The following is a 21,907-nucleotide window of genomic DNA, read 5'->3' on the forward strand; positions in this document are numbered from 1 at the left end:
GTTCTAGCATCCCCCCATACTGCTTCGTGTGAGGCTTCAGTCAGCGCTCACGGGCTGATACCGAAAGGGCCAGTGGTGTAGGGATTTGTTTGGCTAACTAACGTTGAACCTAGGACAGGCCCCCTCAAGCCAACAATGCTTTTAGGTGAATAAAACAACTTTTACAAAGGCATACCTTGAGTAGAGATACCCTTAAACAAAAAAGGAACTAGTTGATATCTTAGAAAACTACCCATAGGGAAACCAAATAGAGAAAAAAAATAAGACTCACTAATATATACATAGTTTTCTACCAAAATGAGAACCAAAACCACATGAACCCCAAGACTAGGTAATGCATGAAAGAATGTAGTAAAAGAAAAGTAACTCTACACACCATGCAGAAAAACATGAATTTATACCTATTCAGGAATAAAGCTCAAGTGAGTGTCTAATATTGGGATGTCAAAGAGGTGGTTTTAGGAACCAACAATAGATTTTGTATCCATGATCCCACCATGGTTCTTGGCCAATGGCCAACCATTTGCAAAGAGTGAGGGGTATCTATCCTTTCTTTTCCAACTTTTTGGGATATCAAGTTCTCATCACTTTATCTTTAGATGAGTAAACACACGCACTACCAATAGCTTAGTATTCCACTATAGCTCCAATGTCCTTAAAAACTTGGTATTGAGTCAAGTGTGACTCAAGTGAGTGTTCAAAATGAACTCCTCATTTTTGTTATGAAGAGTATCATTGCGGATAGAACCTGTTCTGAATAAAGTTCATAAACAACACAAAATACTCCATGATAGGTATTTTTTGTTTTTTGTATTAGAATTTACAAAAGATAAGAGATGATGTGATGATTACAAATGAGGGCACACTTATATACCTAGGCAGGTGCCCCTTCATGAGTAGTCCTGTCCCTAGAGTCATGCCTCTTTAGTAAATAATTATTATTTAATTAACTATTATTATCATTATTATTTATTTATATTGTTTAATGAACTATTATTATCATTATTATTTATTTATATTATTTATATACATTTTCTTCAGAACATTGCTTGTCCCTTTCAAAAATCTTTGTCCTCAAAGCTTATTGATGACAAAGCATGTCATCTATTTATTTGATTTGTAATATATTCACATCCTTCCAAATTCTCAGAGTTGCCATCTTCATTGATACAAAATGATATGAACTTTTGAGTGTGGTATAAAATTGTCATACTGTAAAAATTGTTTAACCATCCAAAATTAATTTTATGTGGAATATTGTGATGAACACTTGCGATGAATTGTTATCATAAGACTCGATTATGTTGACATCGACATTCTTGGAGACATAAGTCACTTGTTTATGGTTTGGGTATACAAATGTTGAGATGTCTTCTTTTATGATTTTGATGACGATAAGGAGATTGTTGATGGTGTTGGAAATCTATCAACTATGGGGATCTCCCTGATATCAAGTCCCAATCAAACCTCACACCATTTGGTGTGGGAATCCCATCTAGTATAAAGGCCCAATTGCCAAATCCTCGAAGGTTTGCCTTGACTCTAGCTATTAGCACAAGAGAGTGATGTAGTGGTATCTTCAAACAACAAGATGAGTGCGCCTCGTGAGTGTGCAGCGAAACTTTGTTTAGGTTCTCTTACTGCAAAAGGGGGAGAAAAGTGAGCCTTTAAGTGAGAGGTAACAATACCACCCAGGAAGAGACACACATGAACCAGAAGGACTTGTCCAACATCCATCGCAATAGTCAACAACAGATGTGACAATCATTGCAACCAATGAACAATGGTATATTTGTTTAAAATCCAGGTGGAATAGTCCATAGCAGATGTGACGGTCATTATAACCGATAAGTAAAGAAAGGTATGTATAGTATCCTGCGAAATAGTCCACAAGTATGAGATAGCGATGACAACCATTATAGTGCATTCCCAACAAGATATGCACTAAAATAATTGAAATAGTTCAATTATCTTAGTACATGTGAAAGAAAACATGAAATACAAATGTTCACATAGTAGTCTTACAAACAATCATAAGTCATTTGTGAGGAACATGTTGGCCTTAAAAGGTTTATGTAATCGAGAAAAATTTCAAAGACACAAATTTATATTATACATCATTAGCCCCAGTAGTGGGACATTGGAGCCACTCCTTGCTCCTCAAAGAGCTAGCTGATCTATCTAATGCCTTGCGTGAGGATCCAAGATGAAAAGTCATTTCCTCATACAATGAGGAGGTCTATATAACCAAGGGTGGTACTTCCCCCTTGTCTATTTGACTACCCTCATAAGTTTTTAGCTTCTTATGAATTTTCAACTTACATGACTCTTCATATTCTTATGTGTCCATTGGACTTTCACTTTACAATGCATTTTATTTACAATATACATGGCCCACAATAGTGATGTGGCATATGACAGCTCATGACACAACTTGACATGACAATGATGATGTGAACAAGATTGATGATGTGGAAATGTCAGGTCACTATTGATGCTAAGTGATAGATGTCTTCTTGAATATGCTTTATCTTTTCCTCCACATAGCTTGATGATGTGGGGACTTTGATGGTCTTTGGTCTTGAGAGGTGGTTGCAAACTTGGGTCCCTTTACTTTCTCTTGATACATTCACTCATCCGTTCAGCTACAAGTGAGTCTTGGGAATTCTTTCCTTCTTCTCCTTCCTCATCATCTCGCCATGACTTGATAGTGTATGTGTTCCTGTAATTCACTCATGACAGGATGACATCAATCTGAAAAATCCCTAGTTTAAGATGATGCAATCTTATCCATGAATTGACCGTGGGACAGGTGACAGGCTGGGAGAAAGGGTCCAGTTACTATTCCTTGCACAGTTCTAGGTGATAGGGGGAGTGCTTGATCAGTAAGACTACATAGAGCATATCTCAGGCTTGACTAAGGAACTTTTGAACACAGTTCTCACTAGGGAGAAAAATTGCACAGTGGCCACGGGGAGTCAGGATTGCATAGTTCATGCATATAGTGGCTAATGTGGGATGACACCCTAGGAGACATATCTATGAAAATTCCAGAGGCAAGGATGATTGGTCAACAAAGAGGCCTAAAGGACCAATCTACGTATTTCTTGAGGATAGTGAGCTTCAATTAAGGGAGGCTCATTAGAGGACACATCTGGATAGTTATGTAGGCCAAGGGAGGTTGGACTTTCTACAAATTATAGGGTTTTAGTAGGCAAGCGAAAAGCTTGAGCACTAAAAGTATGAAATGCGCAGTTCAAGGTAGATTCAGAGGAAACTGTGAAATTATAGGGGTGAAGGAAGGATGTCAGACTCAGGAATCGTGCAGAGTGATAGCCCTGGAAGACAGTGATTGTGCACTATGTAGTTTTGTGGAGAAAGTTCACATCAATGAGGGTTGATATTACAGTGCGCAACTCAGACAAGGCTCGATGTTACACAACATTTTGTCACTATCCTTATACTCCTTGTTCCTCAATCCTGGAGGACCTCTACATTGAACCCTACATGCTTTCCCATTATCAAGAGACTCACATTATGTCCCTCTTCATGAGAAAATAATTTACCTTTTGCATCGTTTCCCAAGAATCTTTCCTTTTATCACAGTTTACAAGACTGATGCTAATGACCCATTTCCTCCTCACGCCAATTTTCATAGTCTAAAACTTGGCCTAGCGTCGTACAACACAAATTAGCCTTTTCTTAGTCATGTATATCCTCTTTTGGCAAGCTTTTTAAATATGGAGTCGAAGCTTCCATGTCTAGAAGCTTCGTAACAAAATTCTAGTAAATGGTTGGATTGGATGCAACCCAGGAAGTCAATTTGGGCTCCTTTCCCCTATTAATATGGAACAAACCAAAGAGATAATCCCTCTCCCATCATAAGAGGAACCATCTCCCATCCATAAAAGCTATATAAACTCCTCCTTTTCCAAGCTAAATTAGTCCTTGTCTTTTCGGGAGCTTGAATAACCAGCAAGATACCTATAGCTTGTAGCTTACTAGTTTATGTTTATGGAGGGATAATAGTGTGTTTAGATTGGTTTCGAACTAAAGGGAAGAAGCCTTAAAACTTCCATTGTTGGGGATATCCATGAGATGCTAGCAGAGATGTGGTAACCCAGATACGTCAGAAGAGACCTGCAACGTCAAGGCTTTGGTTGTAATCTCTTTCTGAACTTATATGAATACAATTATTGATTGATTTCCTACATTAAGTGTTATGTTAGATTTGATGGATTAAGATTCCTTGAGCTTTTAAGTAGGTTGGATGCAATTTGTATGGTATCATATTTGTTGTTGTTGTTCATTTTCTTGTTTCAGGTATTTAAAGGAAGGAAATGAAAAGTAGTTGGAGTAAGGAAGCAAGATCATCACCAAGCAGAATAACATTCTAAGAGGTACTCCCTCTTATTTGATTGTAGCTTGAGGAAGTTTTCACTAGATTGTTTGTTTGTGGCTAGACCCACTCTCTTGGGATAGACGAATTGTCTTTGTCCACATAGAGAATTTACCTACACCACAAATTGGCGACTCCACTGGGGAAGCCATCCTCTCGTTTGATTTATTTTCATTTCATGGTTTGTGTGAACTTTTGTAGTATCACCTTTTCCCTTTCGTTTTATTTTCTTGGCCTGGTTTACTGCTCTGAGTCTGAAATTTACAGTGGCAGTTCTAGTTTTGGCCTTTGGAAATTTTTATTTTTTTCTTGAAATCCTAAATTAGCGTGTTTCATTTTCCGAGAATCGCGTCAACTAGTGTGATTTGTTTTGAAACAGTCGCACCGTACCCCCTTGTGGTTCTTGTTGTCAGTTAGGCAATTGCGTCGATTCTTGTAGGTGAAGATTAGGGTTTCTCCTAGATCATAACCAGTGTGACTTGCCCTCTTAATTTATGCCTCTTAGGTTGTTTTTCATGTGTCCTCCTTGACTAGAAAGCTTCATTAGCTTGGTTTGTGTGCTTGTTTGGTTTTCCTTTTCCTTACTTGATTTTTTGAGTCTCTGGATGGTTAGTGACCTGTTGTGCTGTACAACAACCCCCCATTTCTAAAAAACTTTTACACAAATTTTTTAATAAGAAATGGGTCCCTTTTTAAATAAACCTAGTTAGATTTGTGAATTAATGAATAAAAATGGTATTGACCTCATTACAAGAAAAATCTCTAGTAAAAGGCCCGATGTAAATAATTCATTTCGTAAAGCCTTTTCAAAAATACAAAATGTTCCTTTAAAAAACATTATCAATAATTCTACATTGCGATAAAGCGATCAGAGATCGCATATCGCAATGACAAAGGGACATACACAAGAAAGGGTCTCCATAAATCCTCTGATCCAATAAAGGAAATTACATTCGGGTATTGGAGATATCAAAGGTACATACACAAATACCTCATCCAATCCTCCGATCCGATAAATAAATCGCAATCAGAAATTGGAGAAATCAAATGCCAAAGGTACACACACAGAAAGCCTCATCAAATCTTCTGATCCGATATCACAATCGGCAATCGACGATATCAAATTACGAAGGTGTTAGAGTCGGTCTAGTAGCCCTCCATCAGGGATCAAAACTCTTTGCATTTGCATAAGTAGGTGTCTCATCAGTGTCATTTCATTGCATTCCATTAGGCATGCCATAACCCTGATGGAGGAGCTGGTGTCTTTATTCCCCTCTTGGCACTGCTGGATCAAGTTGTTTCAGTCTATAAATTCTTTCAAGGTTCCTTGTCTTGTCGTGAGGTCAAAGTCCTAGGTTTAGGGTTTAGGTCCAATTTGTCTTTGAGGTCATGTCTTTAAAAGTCAATAAATGCCCAGCAGGCCAGAGGGAGGACTATCAAAGTGTTTCTTTAAAAGATTTCATCTTGTACAGCTAATTTTTACCTTGGATTTAAAAACCCTGTTTTTAAAGCCCAAGGTCATTTTCTCAAATTTTTGTAAAAAATTGTAAAAATTCAAAATTCTTTGAAAGTCAGCATGCAACCCTGGTCCCCTTTGCTAAGATTCCTCAGAAGCTATCCCTGCAAAAATTTTCAAGAAAAAGCATCAGTTCAACCAATTTCAGGACAAAAGGAAACCATAAAGTCAGCAGCATTTAAATTTTGAAAAAGTGTCAAGTTAAAAACATTAGAAAGAGGGTTTGAGGAGAAATTAATTTAAATCAAGCCTATAAAGCCCCTCTCTCCCTCTATTTGATCATCATTTGCCTCAAAGCAATAGCGATTTGGGAAGAAATTGAGCAAAATTTGCAAGCAGAGCCCGCGCGCGACCTGTCAATACCTGCGCGCGACCTGTTGGGCCGGCGCGACCTGTCAGGGGGGTTCATCCAGTTAGGAAAATACACTGGCGCGACCTGTTGGGCGCGCGCGACCTGTCAGCACCTGCGCGCGACCTGTTGGGAATTCATCTACAAAAAATCGCCAGTAAACTCCCAAACGACCCCAAAATTCTTCAAGATTGCAGCATTACAAACAGGGAAAAACAACAGGTCATTTGAGCAGAAGCAGCAGTACATTTCAGCCACTTTGCTCCTGAAACCATGTCAGAAACCGAAACCGACTATGAGCAAAGTGATGACCATGAGTCAACACCAGAAATTGAGATACAAAGGAGGCCTCACAGGGGTGGTAAGAGTGGTCACCATAAGAGAGAGGAGCCCACTTCTTTGACCGATTTGCAGGCTTGTCCACTTGTGGTCACATGTTTCCGCTACCTCTCATGTTATGAATTTTGCGAGAGGATTTCTCAAATTCAGCATCATAGGGAATTGGCTCACTTGTTTGTTTTGCATTTGCATAATGGGCATGTAAATCTTGCAGGGGTGGATTTTATATTGTCATCTGAAAGTATTGCTCAAGCAACAGGAATACCAAATGTGGGAGAAGAGTGGAACAAACGCAAAGTGTTGGACAAATTTCAGTATGAGCCCTTCATTAAACCTGCCTACATGAGGTCCATAACTGGTATGTTTCCTTTCAGATTTTTGAGGGATGAGTATGCTCCCTTGATGAGGCTCATCATGCTCTATTTCACCTGTGAGGGCAGGTTTGCATATTTGTATTCGTACCATATTCGCTTGTTGATGCATTTCACATGGGTACGAATGATGAACATACCATGGTTCATGTGCCGGGATATTGAGAGGATGGTGCCCTTGGTGCAGAGAAGGAGCCCAGCACAACAACACAGGAGCATTTATCATTATGGTTTGATCCAGCTTGTGGTCATGCATCAGTTGGCTCAGCAGGGTATCCCATGGGAGGAGTTTATCTCTCGTGAGTTGTTCACAGCACCACCACCACATCCTGAGATTGTTCATGAGGAGGGAGGACCATCACAGTAGCATGATATCCCTGAGACTAGACATGTCAGCTCTCCTCCATTGGTCACCTATCAGAGAGGCCACAGGGCTTTATTTGCAGCAGCTCGGTGAGTATTTTCTCCACATCAGGTGGAAGGGGTCTCGCCATCTTCATCAGCTCAGCGAGTGTTATCTCCACACTAGGTGGAAGGGGCCTCGCCTTCTTCAACAGCACAGGTACCAGAGAGGGGCAAACAGCCCAAGATTGATGAGGGGCCATCAGGTGTTCCAAGCATAGAGGTTGTTGATCTTGACATCATTTCTCCTAGCCTAGAGTCAAAGGAGATCATTCAGCACCTTAGAGCTGAAAATGACTCATTGCAACAAAGATTGGACATGGCAAATTGGACCATCACCTACTTGGAGCAGCGCAACAAGCAACTTGAGGAGGAGCACACTCTAGATGAGTTGTGGAGGATCCATGAGGACCGCAACTTGGCTCGAAAGAGACCCGGCGATTTGGTACCCGTTGAGCGAGAGGCTATGCTTCTTCGGGTCAATGCTCATTTGGAGAGGCTGCTGGCTAAGGCCAACCAAGATAAGGACTTGCTCAGGAACATGAAAAATCATTATTGGGCGCGGATGCACGTATGCAAGGCGAAAATGAAGGTGATTCAAGGGCGGTTGGCCAAGGCACTAAAACGACGGAGAAGGCCCGATCCCCTCCACATCTTGGCTGAGGCTTCCTTGAAGGAGCATGATATTAAATGACCTCACTACAGCACAAATTTCAAAAAAAATTGAGCATTTTTGGTCACTTATGAATTTTTGGGCAAAAAACAGGTTTTTCTCCCTGACAGGTCGCGTGCCGCGCGCGACCTATTCGATGGGAAACTTCATTTTGGGAAAACTCAGCATTTCTGGATTTGTCATGCAAAGATAGACCTTCTCAGCAATTACCAAGAGATTTCATCAAGTTTTGAGCCTCCAGAAGGTCAAAAAACATGCAAAAATTGACTTTCTGCCATCTTTTTGACAAACAGGAAGCAGTCTTGGGAGATTGCAATTTTGGAGGGGAAAATGGCCACCAAATTCAGAAATTACACTTGGCTTGGAAAGTAGACATCCAGACCTTTCCAACAAGCCCACTTTTGCCTCATTTTGACACCTAGAAGTGCCTCAAAAGTAGCTCCAAATAATCGCGACCTATCAGGATCAGGGCGCGACCTGTTGGGCAATTTTCACAAATTTTCACCTACAGCTCAGGAATTCGCCTAGCCTTGTCCAGTTTTGACTTGGGATGGGATTTTTCACCCTCTTTGATGTAATTAATGTATTTTCATGTTGATATGACACTTATTTACCTATTCTAGAAGATTCATTCATGGAATAGCAAACATTTAATGAATGAATTGGTTTCCTAGCTTATAGAGGCAAGTTGTTTTGACTGCCTAGATTTTAGTGCTCAGTTTAGAATTGGTTGAAACAGCTCCTAGAAGGATGACCTCGACCCCTAGAGGCAATGAAAGATGTTAGATTGCCTATATTATGTACTTTCTTGGTCATTTTCATGGTTGGACTCTTGAGGGAGAAGCTCTTATTGTATTACTCACTGTATCTCTGCAATTTTTGGCAAAGGAAGACCAGGGTTTTGCAGTCCTTTTTGGGATTCTTGTGGTCACATGTATTGATGGTGTGTTTCTCTTTGTACTTGTAAGTGTGTTATGTGAATCATTTCCTTACTTTTCTTTCTGCAAATTAGGCAAATGAAGTGTTAAAGTAGAATTCATGACTGTCATGCTCTGCTTTTAAGTTTGCTTAATATCAATGTTTTCAACTGTTTAAGGGGAATTCAAGGTTATTGCTTGCTCTCCTTAACTCCTCACCGGTCATTCTCATCCATCCACCTCTATCAAAGGCATCAATACTGTCTCCTACCTTGCCCCAAAGAACCCCCTGCAAAAACTGTGTCCAATCCCCGCACCCAAAATTGCCTTTCCCCAACTTTCCACCAAAATCTTAAAACTTACAATTCAAACCTTTTTATCAGTTTACTAGTCTAAAATCAGTGTTTCCTTATTGGTTATCTTGCCCGTTTGAAAATCCTTACCGAGATATACCAGAGAGAGCCCTCTCCTGCCCCGTAGGGCTAGCTATGAGGCTAAGTGGTTTGATGTTGCCTTGGAGTTTGCCTTTCTTGTGTGGTAACCCAGATACGTCAGAAGAGACCTGCAACGTCAAGGCTTTGGTTGTTATCTCTTTCTGAACTTATATGAATACAATTATTGATTGATTTCCTACATTAAGTGTTATCTTAGATTTGATGGATTAAGATTCCTTGAGCTTTTAAGTAGGTTGGATGCAATTTGTATGGTATCATGTTTGTTGCTGTTGTTCATTTTCTTGTTTCAGGTATTTAAAGGAAGGAAATGAAAATTAGTTGGAGTAAGGAAGCAAGATCATCACCAAGCAGAATAACATTCTAAGAGGTACGCCCTCTTATTTGATTGTAGCTTGAGGAAGTTTTCACTAGATTGTTTGTTTGTGGCTAGACCCACTCTCTTGGGATAGACGAATTGTCTTTGTCCACATCGAGAATTTACCTACACCACAAATTGGCGACTCCACTGGGGAAGCCATCCTCTCGTTTGATTTATTTTCATTTCATGGTTTGTGTGAAATTTTGTAGTATCACCTTTTCCCTTTCGTTTTATTTTCTTGGCCTGGTTTACTGCTCCGAGTCTGAAATTTACAGTGGCAGTTCTAGTTTTGGCCTTTGGAAATTTTTATTTTTTTCTTGAAATCCTAAATTAGCGTGTTTCATTTTCTGAGAATCGCGTCAACTAGTGCGATTTGTTTTGAAACAGTCGCACCGTACCCCCTTGTAGTTCTTGTTGTCAGTTAGGCAATTGCGTCGATTCTTGTAGGTGAAGATTAGGGTTTCTCCTGGATCATAACCAGTGTGACTTGCCCTCTTAATTTATGCCTCTTAGGTTGTTTTTCATGTGTCCTCCTTGACTAGAAAGCTTCATTAGCTTGGTTTGTGTGCTTGTTTGGTTTTCCTTTTCCTTACTTGATTTTCTGAATCTCTGGATGGTTAGTGACCTGTTGTGCTGTACAACAACCCCCCATTTCTAAAAAACTTTTACACAAAATTTTTAATAAGAAATGGGTCCCTTTTTAAATAAACCTAGTTAGATTTGTGAATTAATGAATAAAAATGGTATTGACCTCATTACAAGAAAAATCTCTAGTAAAAGGCCCGATGTAAATAATTCATTTCGTAAAGCCTTTTCAAAAATACAAAATGTTCCTTTAAAAAACATTATCAATAATTCTACATTGCGATAAAGCAATCAGAGATCGCATATCACAATGACAAAGGGACATACACAAGAAAGGGTCTCCATAAATCCTCTGATACAATAAAGGAAATTACATTCGAGTATCGGAGATATCAAAGGTACATACACAAATACCTCATCCAATCGTCCGATCCGATAAATAAATCGCAATCAGAAATCGGAGAAATCAAATGCCAAAGGTACACACACAAAAAGCCTCATCAAATCTTCTGATCCGATATCACAATCGGCAATCGGCGATATCAAATGACAAAGGGATAAAGCGTAAGTCAAACCCCGATTTGCGATCAATCAATTGGGTGCACATCTCAAAAGGTAAAAATACGATAAAATGGTTTGCATGCATAATACTCCACTCCATTATAAAATTACTTTTTGGCAATTGGAGATATTTATTGCAAGTCACTAAGCCTCTCCCTTTGAAACTCCTGATTGCGATTTACGATTTATCACCGATCAATGATCGAGGAAATCTAAAACACACTTGAAATAATCATTCAGTATACAATCAACGAGATGGCTATTTATGGTATTACTTCATCATGATTGGCGATTCGAATGGATATTAAATTTGACAGTTAAGAATAAATCCTTCAAAAAGATTTCATTTGTGGTAAATTCTTAACTGCATTTTATTTATTGTATGTCAATCATCGTAATTCTATTCATTGTCATATTGGCTTTCAATGGTGAAATCTTTATGTTATAGTTTACAATTATTTATCGAGTCTCTCCGAATCCGTAAATCTAAAGAAAATGGGGAAGAAATCAAAGAAGCCCACAACAACTCCTGTAGCCAAAGAACTAGGACCGAACAAGAAAGGACTAATATCAGATACAACATGTCTCAGTCTGGGAAATACTAGCTAGGAAAGAATTTATAATTTGATAGAAGTAGAGGAGCCTGAAGAATTATCAGAAGAAGCCACTGTCGATTCAACCAACAAGTCCGAGGGAACTCTCAAAGAATTGGCTTGTTCTTATCTTCACAGGATAGCAGTGTGGGCTAAAGTCTTGCCATACACAGATGTGGTTAGATGGGTGGTTGAGAAAATCCCAACTTCAGATAGAACATTTTCCACAGCAAATGGAAGGATATTTGGGTCATTCAAGCTTGAAAACCTCAGGTGAATGTACCATCTACCAGAGCCCGAGAAGTGCTACAACAAGGCATTCTTGGAAGCATTTACAAAGGAAAATGATTTGGAATCGGACCCGATCAAGCAATGGAGGCATTTCCCAGAAAACATAAGCATGATTCATTGGGTAAGTATTATGTCGACTCATTAGCTTCTTCTTATTGCTATGCTGGGGCTATGATGTGTAGACTGTTGGGACAACATGATTCTTCCAAATTTTCTATATAGATGGTCCCGTTAATGGAAGCAACAATTAATGGTTATGTTATGGATTGGGCAAACATTTTGTTTGATAGACTAGCCATAGAGATATTAGAATACAGAAGGAATGCATATACAACTTCCCGGATCATTCCCCCTTCCCACTATAGTGCGTATATTATGGACATTATTCTTTTAATTCTAAATTCTCGATACTCAGATGGAAGTGGACTTTCAAAGATCTCAACCCGATTCATATTAATCACAAGCAGTTGTGGAAGGCACACTATAAAAATCACTTGTACAGAATTTTCAGTGGTTTTGTTTCACCTGTATATTATTCTATTATCAATAAGCCTGCTCCCACGATATCCTAGGATGCAACAACTAATTTGATAGCAGTAGGCAGTTGGTTCAGAGAGGAGAAATTTACCTATGTAAGGCTTTTCAGCAATCTCACTGAACCTCATGTTCTCCCTCTGTATGTACCTAATAAATTGTTAGCACAGGAATTGGCATATCAGATAATTGTTGAAGGGACATCTAGAACCCTTAGAGATTCTAAGAAACAGATGTGGCCTATATTCCCCTTACGATGTGGCATTTTCACTTTACATGACTACTAACATGCAGAAAAATAGGCAGAAAAGATTCAGATGTTGAATCTTGCCACCATTCCTAATAGACAATATGACCCAAACAAGGTAGCTCATAATGTCACCGCTCAAGCTAAACTTGCCATATTCGATCATGAAGCAGATGTCTTTGATGATTTATTTGCTTCAGCCGAAATATTTTTTCAGGTTAAAGGATTGGCTAGGATCAGATATGGAGAAGAAGGATTAGAAACATTCAATAGGCTCAGAGCCGAGAGGTTGCAAACTCTGCCTTTAGACATATTGGTTACAGCCCTGACAGATTAGTCAAAGAGTCAAAGTGAACAAAAAAATTGACGACAAGACTCATGTAGTGGAGAAAATCCTTGAAAAAGAAAAATCGCTAGAGCAGGAGCAGGGACAAGAAAAAAGTTGTGAACTCATTGATTCAAACATTTATGTTGATCCCAAACTGCTCAAAGAATGGCAACAATTTGATTCTATCATCAGAAATACTAAAAGTCTACAAGGATTCAGCACACCTGAGGTAACTACTGGTCAGAAATCAACAATCAATACAGTTTCGACTGAGGGAACTAGTGGCCCACCCATAACTCAAAAGGATGTAGAAATAATTCCTGAGAATCCAACTGATGAAATTGTTTTACATGTAGAAGAAATACCACCCTTGGATGTCTTCTACAGCCCTAAGCATAGGGCTGTAATCAAGAGACAAAGGAAAAAGAGGAAAATTGATCAATCTCCTCTTTTAACTTCACAAATGGAGATAACAAACGTGGTATGGAGAGAAGAAGTCAACCCTTCTGAAGATCTCACTAAACTCTCTCAGTATGCTGGAGCATACACAACAGCTACAATGGACAAAGCATCAGAGGTAAGAAACTTGCTTAAAGAAAAGGAACAAGCAATTGTTTTACTGGAAACATAGGTACAAGAGAAGCATTAGAAGATAAAGCAGTTGAAACAACAGTTAGTAGCCCAGAGACAGTCAAATGATCAATTGAATGAGCAACTGCTCAAAGAAAAACAAAGGATTGATCAACATGAAATTCAAAAGCAATAAGAGCTATCCCAAGCATTGGCCAAGTTGCGATCATTAAATGAATAGTTGAGCAAATCAAAAGAATAACAGATCACTCAATTGTCACTGCAAATAGAAAAATTCAAAGGATATCCCCAAGTGGGAGAATTCAAATTGGAGGCTCTCCAAATTACCAAAACATTGTCTAATCAGTTGAGCCTATTATGTCATAATATCTCTCTCGTTCTTCCCCTATGTGAAATTTCATCATCTATGATTGATAAGTCAGTTGATGCAAGATAGAAATTGGAGCAAGCAGATGAAATATTAACAGAGTTTCTCTCTTGGAAAGAAACCAAAGAAGGAAAAGTTGCAAATCTACCCCAAATTCTGGAATCACATAAAGAAATCCTATTCCTTGAATGGCAATCTCAACTAATGAAAGCAGAAAGGGTGACATCAAGATGTAGATTGGCAACAAGTAATCTGGTTGAATTGATTAATGATACTCTTTATTTATCAAATTTAATCACAGAATGTACTCCAGGGAAACTCCAATCAGTGAAAGCACTAGAACAAACATGGAAACGAGAGCTAGAAAAGAGGGAAAGATTAATCGCAGGCATTCAAACTTTGACATGGGAAACCTTTTGGTTCTTCCTTGTTAAACCACATAGTCAACAAATAGGAATGAAATGGATCATTGATGCAATCGGTTATATGATTCCTGAAATAGTCAGCCAAAACAGTGAACCACTCTGACTGACTACAGCATGCCTATTTTGAGAAGATTATCACAATTTTTGTGATTTGGTTATACTAGCACATAACATTTTTATTTCATAGTTTGTTAGTTTAGATAATATTTATAGACCCTTCCATGTTTTTAGAAAGGGTCCTCAAATTTTTGTATTGAGACTTGGATTGGAAGTTTTACTATTGTACTTCCAATATATTTATTTTTATGAAAACCAAACTTGAATTCTAAGTTTTGATGAAGAACACTTTTATGTGATATGCATTATTGCTTCTTGTGAAAGTGTTTGCCAGTTGAAAAGTGGGATCTGAATGCAATTCATATTGGAGGAGACTCAAACACATATGGTACTATTATCTATGTTTTTGTTTCATGTTTTTATGTGAATCAGCATATATTTAATTTTGCTATTATTGATATATGTATATGTTCTTACAACAATTCTTTCACTTATAACTATTGAATGTTTGAGAATTATTATTTTTCATATGTATATGTATCAGTAATATATAAAGATTAGTGTGATAACATTTTAATTATTAATTTGTTCAACTACTTGAACAAATTAATTATCATATGAATGAATATTTTTGTTTATAAGTAGAGTCATCTATATGCCTACTTGTCAATAAGAATCATAAAAAAATGCACTAAGAGAAAGACTTCCCGGGATAGATTAGTTATTTATATTGTTACATATCAAAATAAATCATCCATCATTCACATTAGATATTAGAAAATCGATCACTTATCCATCCCATTTATAAATCATTAGGAAACTAGTACCATTATATCCAGTCAAAGCCACCACACCAAACGGAAAAGGAGCTACTTTTAAGGTCCGGACCGAGTGGTTTTCCCCGATGTTGATGCAGGGATTTTCGAGGCATCAACGTGACCCTAGGGCATCTAGGTCATCATTCGTTTAGTTGCTAGTGTGCTAAGAAATTCAAGTTGTTGGTTAGCTGCTCCATGCATTTTATTTTTTAGTCCTTTTATCGCTTTGATTTCAATTAAACAAGTTTGAAAAGTTTCATTTGTTCTTCTCTTGATTAAGTGTCTCTTTTCAGGCATAGATTACATTGCTCATCTTGGTTTTGGTTGATTCTTTATGTCATTAGATTGGAAAAAAAAATATCTTTTTGTGCTTTGTATTTGATTGATGTTGATTTTTTGAAAATTTTAATCGAAGTGTATGTGAAAAATTAATATTATCATTCCATTGAAAATACATAATTCTAGTTTGTTGAATCAATATGTTACACTAGCTAGCATCATTGAAAACTACAGTTGCATCATCATTTGCATTGGAAAAGAAATGAATTCTCTTTATTGTTGAAAGGTTGAAGTGCATTTGATAAGAAGGATAGGAAGTGGAAAGAACTTTCATTGTTTTGTATTCAAAAGTAGAGTAGTGAAAAGGTCATCTTGCTTTCAGTTGCTTGTTTGTTTATTTATTGGTTTCTCTACTCTCATTAGTATAGACATTCATTGAATTGAAAGGGTTTTGTCTCATTTAGCTGCATATAGGAGTTTTTTCGATTCACATCGATAAGGCCTGAAAACTGACACATAATTTCAAGATAAACTTTAAAATGTATTCAATTAACCTAAGGCGCATTTGAAACTTAACACTCACACTTAGAAGGTCTAGGCTAGAGACATGTTCTGGCCTCTTTAAACCTAGTAGTTGTCATTCGCTTCGGCACTAGACAGCACTAGTACACACTTGTGCTCCCCGTACTATCGCATATATAAAGGGAGACCCCACTACTTTTGCAATCCTTTATCCGTTGGAAGCCAAGTCTGCTGCCTTGTAAATGTGATACACCAAACACATCATTTGAGGAGATTTCTTGCCCGTACTTCTCCATTCGCCAGGAGGAATTCTGCAAATCACAGTTACCTGGTAATCCTTTTTGCCTAGATTATCCTAAGAAGTCATTTTTATCTTTTTGACGCCCTAAATATAAAAGATCATTGAGTGCTTGTCCTTTCAAGCTTGTTTCAAACCAAAAGTGATAGATGCATGTTTTCTTTTTTCTCGACTCTTAAAACATGAAAAAGAACAAATTTATTTTAATGCCTTAAAATATTGTTGCCGACAATCATATAACATTCATGTTAGTCTTTTTCTGGACCACTTTGTGAGTATACCTTTAAATAAACATTAAAAACCATGAAATTAATCTCTCTTTCCTTGTTGCTTGAGACAAAGTCATCGTGGCTGAATCATCAAGTTCACCCAGTTCCTCTTCCTCTCCTCCATCTGAAAGATCATCTAAGGAGCCTCGCCTTGAAATTTCATAGTCACTTGAGGATCAAAGTGTTGAACTTGGAATAATTCTAAGTATTCAACCTTTGTCATCACGTCATCATCATCCCTTAGATACTAGGTCACCTTATGAATCTGGCTGCGAATCTCCAAATAATCCTATCCATACTCCCGAGAGTCCACCAACTTCTGAAGGTCAAATAGGACTAGCTTTTTTATCCCCTGAATCTTTTGTTTGATCTTGTTGTGATATCACCACAGCCTTAGTACAGTCTATATGATTGGTCGGGTATTCCTTTGGAATTATCCCCTCGAACATCTTCGATTGTCTGTCGTCATTTGTTTCCACCCATGGAATCAAAAGGCGACATCCTAGTCTCCTCTCCAGGTAACTTGAAGGTGTCTGCTACACACACTCCTCACATTGTCGATGAGCAGGGATATCCATTCCCTCCTGAAGGTTTCCCTTACATGAGAAGCATTTTGACTAGTGTTTATCCTGAGTTACCTCGTGATTACACTTCATTAGCTTAGTTGGTGACAACCACCCCTAGTGCCTCTTCATTATATCACAACCCTATACATTCATCTAGCGCTATGCCTACCTCAGGTCCATTCGTTTAGAACTCGACCTCTTAGCTGATGGTGCATTCTATAGTCACTTCAGTTCCAGTGCAACCCACCATTCTGAATACACTTGTTTTATCGGTCCAAGTTACCCATTTGATTCAACTAACGACTTCAAGTGAAGTCTCTGTCAGTTCTTCGATCCCTCTAGTAAGCAGACCGGTCGTGCCACTGCCTAGGGGGCAGAATATGAATTTTTCTATGATGTATGGCACAGCCAATGTGAGTGTCTCACAAGCTTACATGGTTTGAATGAACCAACCCTCTTCCAGTGCTATTTTGAACCTAATTGGTCCTCCTGGATCGAGTAATGTCCAACACCAATAGTTAAACATTGTTGGTCCTTCTGGGTCAAGTAACGTCTAGTACCAATAGCTGTATGTGGCTCAGGTTCAATACCAAGCTCCTTATGTTCCACATGGTTCACAAGTGATGGTCCATCTACCTTACGTCCCTCAAGCTAGATCTTATGTTCAGCCCACTTCGTCTGGTGCACCTGGTGGATATGGCCAGATCCAGTTCAGGAAATTTTAGGGAACTTTCCAAATACCCTTGCAACAATAAGGACAAATTTTGCAGTAGCAAGGGAAACCTTCGCAGCAGCAAGGGCCATTCTTGCAATAACAAGGGCAGACAGTGCAAGAGCAAGGACAATTGCAACAACCACAGGGGCAACCCTTGCAAGAGTCGAAACAAACCTTGTAGTCGCAGATGCAGTATGTTCCTCAATCCTCCCAGCCTATGTCATCGCAAGATCAAGCTTTGCAGCTGCAGGGACAACCATTACATCCACAAGGTCAACCCTTGGAGCAACAATGTCAACCCAGGTAGTAGCAACCCTTGTACTGATATCAACAGGGTCAACCTTTGCAAGGGCAAGATCAAGGTCAAGTCCTGCAATAGCAAGCCCAAAATCCTTATGTCTAAGGGAAACAGGTTTAGAATCCTTATGTCCAAGGGAAACAGGTGAAAATTCCTTATGTTCAAGGGCAGCAGGTCTAGATTCCTTATGTCCAAGGACAACAGGTGCAAAACCCTTATGTCCAAGGAAAACAGGTTCAAAACCTTATGCCTAGGGGCAGCAGGTGCAAAATCCGTATGTCCAAGTTCAACAAGCTCAAAAACCTTTTAACCCATATGCTACTTATCAAAAACCTATGGTTGGATAGGAGAATATCAAGGTCAGAATCCTCCCTATGGGCAAGGTAACTTATGGTGGAGGAAAAATAAAATTCCATATGGGCAAAACCCTCCACTATGGGGACAAAATCCTTACCAACAAGGATGGTTTCTGCAATCTGGGCATGCTCATATGCCTCAAATGCTTTTCAATACCCAAATGACATTCTTAGCCACATTGGAGTTGCTAGATGTGTCTAGACTCATGAATGATCCTATTCTTCATTCACCATACTGGCCTTTGGTTCTGTCGAAGATTACGAGCAATTGTCCGAAGTTTGAAGGAAAAGAGAAAGAGGATCCACAAGCCCATGTGATGATATATCACCTCTGGTGCTCCTCAAATTCGTACCTTGATGATTCCATTCATCTCCATCTTTTCCAATGAACTCTCACAGGTGTTGTAGCTAAGTTGTACATCGAACTGCCTCGAAGTACCTATCATGACTTTAACACTCTCGATATTCCCTTTCCCACACATTTCCAGCTGCCAGTTCTCTATGAAACTGGCACCCATCTTCTAACATCACTCAAGAAAGACACTGTGACCCACATCTCCAATCACATCCATGAATGGAGACGCTGACATCGCATGATCAAGTTTGAGATTGCTGATCAGTTGTTGACCGAATGGTTCACCAAATCATCCATCAGTAAAATTGTTGAGGACATTTCTATGGCTGGGTGTGTCGCTGAGGTACAAGCCATTGCATGGGCCTAGTATCTACACATTGTCTATTCATAATTTGGAACATTATATGATATGTTACCAGATGTGCCCAAACCATGATCTAATCTAACGACATCAAAGTGTCTGACTACGCCTCCTATTGATGGAGTAATTTTTTCAATGTCCTAGACCCCCGCAAAATCTTCTTCCAAGCAGAAGTCTATCTCAAACACTGCTCCCAATGATTCCTCTCGAAATTCACTTGGTCCTGGTAAAACCTCAGAGGTCCATGTTGTCTAGTCTACCACAGTGGACAAATCCTCTAAAGGAAAGAAGAAGGGCAAAGGCAAGGGTAAAGCCGATGCCCCGAAATAGGGCCCTCCTAAGTCCTCTGCTGGTGATGCTTCTCAACAGAAGGCCAAGTATCCATGCCTCATCTGTGAGGAGGATCACCATACTAAATATCATCCCTGACAATTTGAAGTTATTCGTTTGCTCAAAGGGACCCCCACTGTCCTGAAAGAGCCCTTTCCATCTGATCACACCCAAATGGTAGACCAGCTTCATTTACCCACTTCCTCAGGTTCACAAGTGTTCATGATGAATATGCTTATCAATGTGGCTACCAGATCAAAAGATTATCAAGTAAGCAACTTCCTTGCTTATTATATTTTTGCCTACTTTGCGAATGTCAATGTCTCCTCACACCAGTTTCACTGATGGTGCTTGTCATAGCATCTAGAATCTATCATTTGCAGCATGGGATATTTATGACCCCTATGGTGAGTTGATTGATCTTCAAGGTATATGTCTAGGTCTAACAACTAATAACATCGCTGAGTATAGCACAGTTATTGATTTATTGTCAGAGGCTATTACTTTTGGCATCCGGGAATTGGTTGTCAACCTTGATTCACGGATACATCAGTGGCTCGCAGACCTTATACATCTGTGGCTCACAGGCCTAAAAGATATGGAATGATAGACCTATGCACCAAACAACATGATGCTCATGATAGCATGTAACTGCTTGGACTACGCAAGTCAGTAGTCGATGGATCTGATCGGACACCCCCATCATATGCCTCTAGTACTAGCATGGGACATCACCCATCCGAAGCAGACTATGGGATCCCACGGGTCAAACCCTCAAGATTCCGTGAAATTGCCTCCTTGTTGTCACTTCCCTCCTCATAAGAAGCGACATCTAACTGCCAAGCGATGCACCTAGTGATAAAGCACATCCCGACAGGGAATTTTGGTCCAACATATGTGTTAGGAATCTAGCTCACAAAAATATAGAAAAGATAGATCAATGCCTTAGAATTCAGCCTCTTCAAGGGGCAACCTCCTTTACATTACAGAAATGAGCAATTCTTGGATGATACAAATGACTAACCCTCCCTTCTATATATAGGAGTCTTAAGGGGTCAAAATATAATCAAGCCAACATAACAGTGATAATGTAAAACAATGTAAAATTTGAAACGGGAACTATAAACTCAAAGCGGGAACTCTGGCCAAAAAAACCCCAAAAAAACATCAAAAACAGTGCTAAAAACAAAAAGTGTGTATACTGGAACGATGTTTTTTTTTTTTAGGTGTGAATTTTGAATGTGTTTTAAAAATGGCGGTGACTACGAAATTTTCGTGCAAAATATAGCTTCAAAACGAAAGTGATGCTACTAGAATAACGTTTTTTTTTTTTAGGGTCAATTTTCAAACTTTTTAAAAAATGCTAATAAAACCAATTTTTTATGTCTCAAACAAAGTTAATTTTTAAGGAAAAAACACATTAATGTTTCTGGTAGAATATCATTTTTCTTTCCTAAGTATAAATTTAACATGTTTTCAACCACACCATGCTAGATACAAAAGAAATTGAAATTTTTTCAACTATAAAATTAAAAAACCATGACATTATGAACAAAGTATATCACTGAATGAAATCAAAAGTCTTTATTTGTATATTGAATAAAACAGACATTATATCTCTAATTTGATATTGCATTGTAGATATTTAAACAATAAAATTTATCATACTTAAGACATAATCCAACAACATAAAAATGCTTTATAACTTCTCATTTAACAACATATGGAAAACATTAATTTTATTTGAAGATATGATGCATACATCAGTTATATAATCTGTCTTAAACAATTATTCAAAATCACTCATATTTTCTTGCACACCATCACAATTCACATCTTCAGATGAGTGACTGGATGCTGGCGAAGATGTTCCATATTCTTCTCTTTCATCAACTAGTGCCCCATCTGAGTCCACATGCATGCCCAACATTCTAGGTTTCAAAAGTCTTCTAGATCTACGACTGGTTTCAGCAGACTCCCATGTCAACACTATTCCTTCTGGTAACAACCTTTTCAGAATCTCTATCGTCTTGAAGCGAAGAGTTCCTCTCTGTGTTAAATTGAAGTCATAAACAAGTATGTCAACATCCTCCGATTGTAATATCTGTGTGCGGCGGCGATTTATATTTGTACCCTTTCTTTTTCTTTTTCCACCATTTTTTTTGTCAACTACCATCTCTGGCTTATACACACCATTGAATGGGTGTGTATTTGTGGCATACCAATGTACTTCAACACTTGTAACATCCTCATTTTCTGTAAAGACCTTTATAACTTTAGCAACCCAAAATGGATAGCCTTTGGGATCTCCAAATTCATCAAATCCAATGATGATCAAATGATTCTAACTCTCTTGAATTTATAGATTTCCTTCTCCTCCTT

General features: G+C 38.6%; 1 protein-coding gene across 1 annotated transcript in view; it reads right to left on the reverse strand.

Moving 5' to 3' along the window:
- Nucleotides 1-18,997, reverse strand: part of LOC149232859 (pectate lyase-like) — a 30,036-nt gene extending 11,039 nt beyond the window's left edge. The window contains exons 1-2 of the mRNA XM_089382022.1: nt 18,833-18,997; nt 17,852-18,040 (exon numbers count right to left, since the gene is read on the reverse strand). Of these exons, the coding sequence (XP_089238148.1) occupies nt 17,852-18,040; nt 18,833-18,997 (354 nt within the window). The remainder of the gene's footprint in view (nt 1-17,851; nt 18,041-18,832) is intronic.
- Between the last annotated feature and the right edge of the window lie 2,910 nt (nt 18,998-21,907).

Source organism: Pinus tabuliformis, chromosome J (genome assembly GCF_031772625.1).
Source record: "Pinus tabuliformis cultivar Carrire ecotype Pingquan chromosome J, CPIR1, whole genome shotgun sequence".
NCBI classification, from domain to species: domain Eukaryota; kingdom Viridiplantae; phylum Streptophyta; class Pinopsida; order Pinales; family Pinaceae; genus Pinus; species Pinus tabuliformis.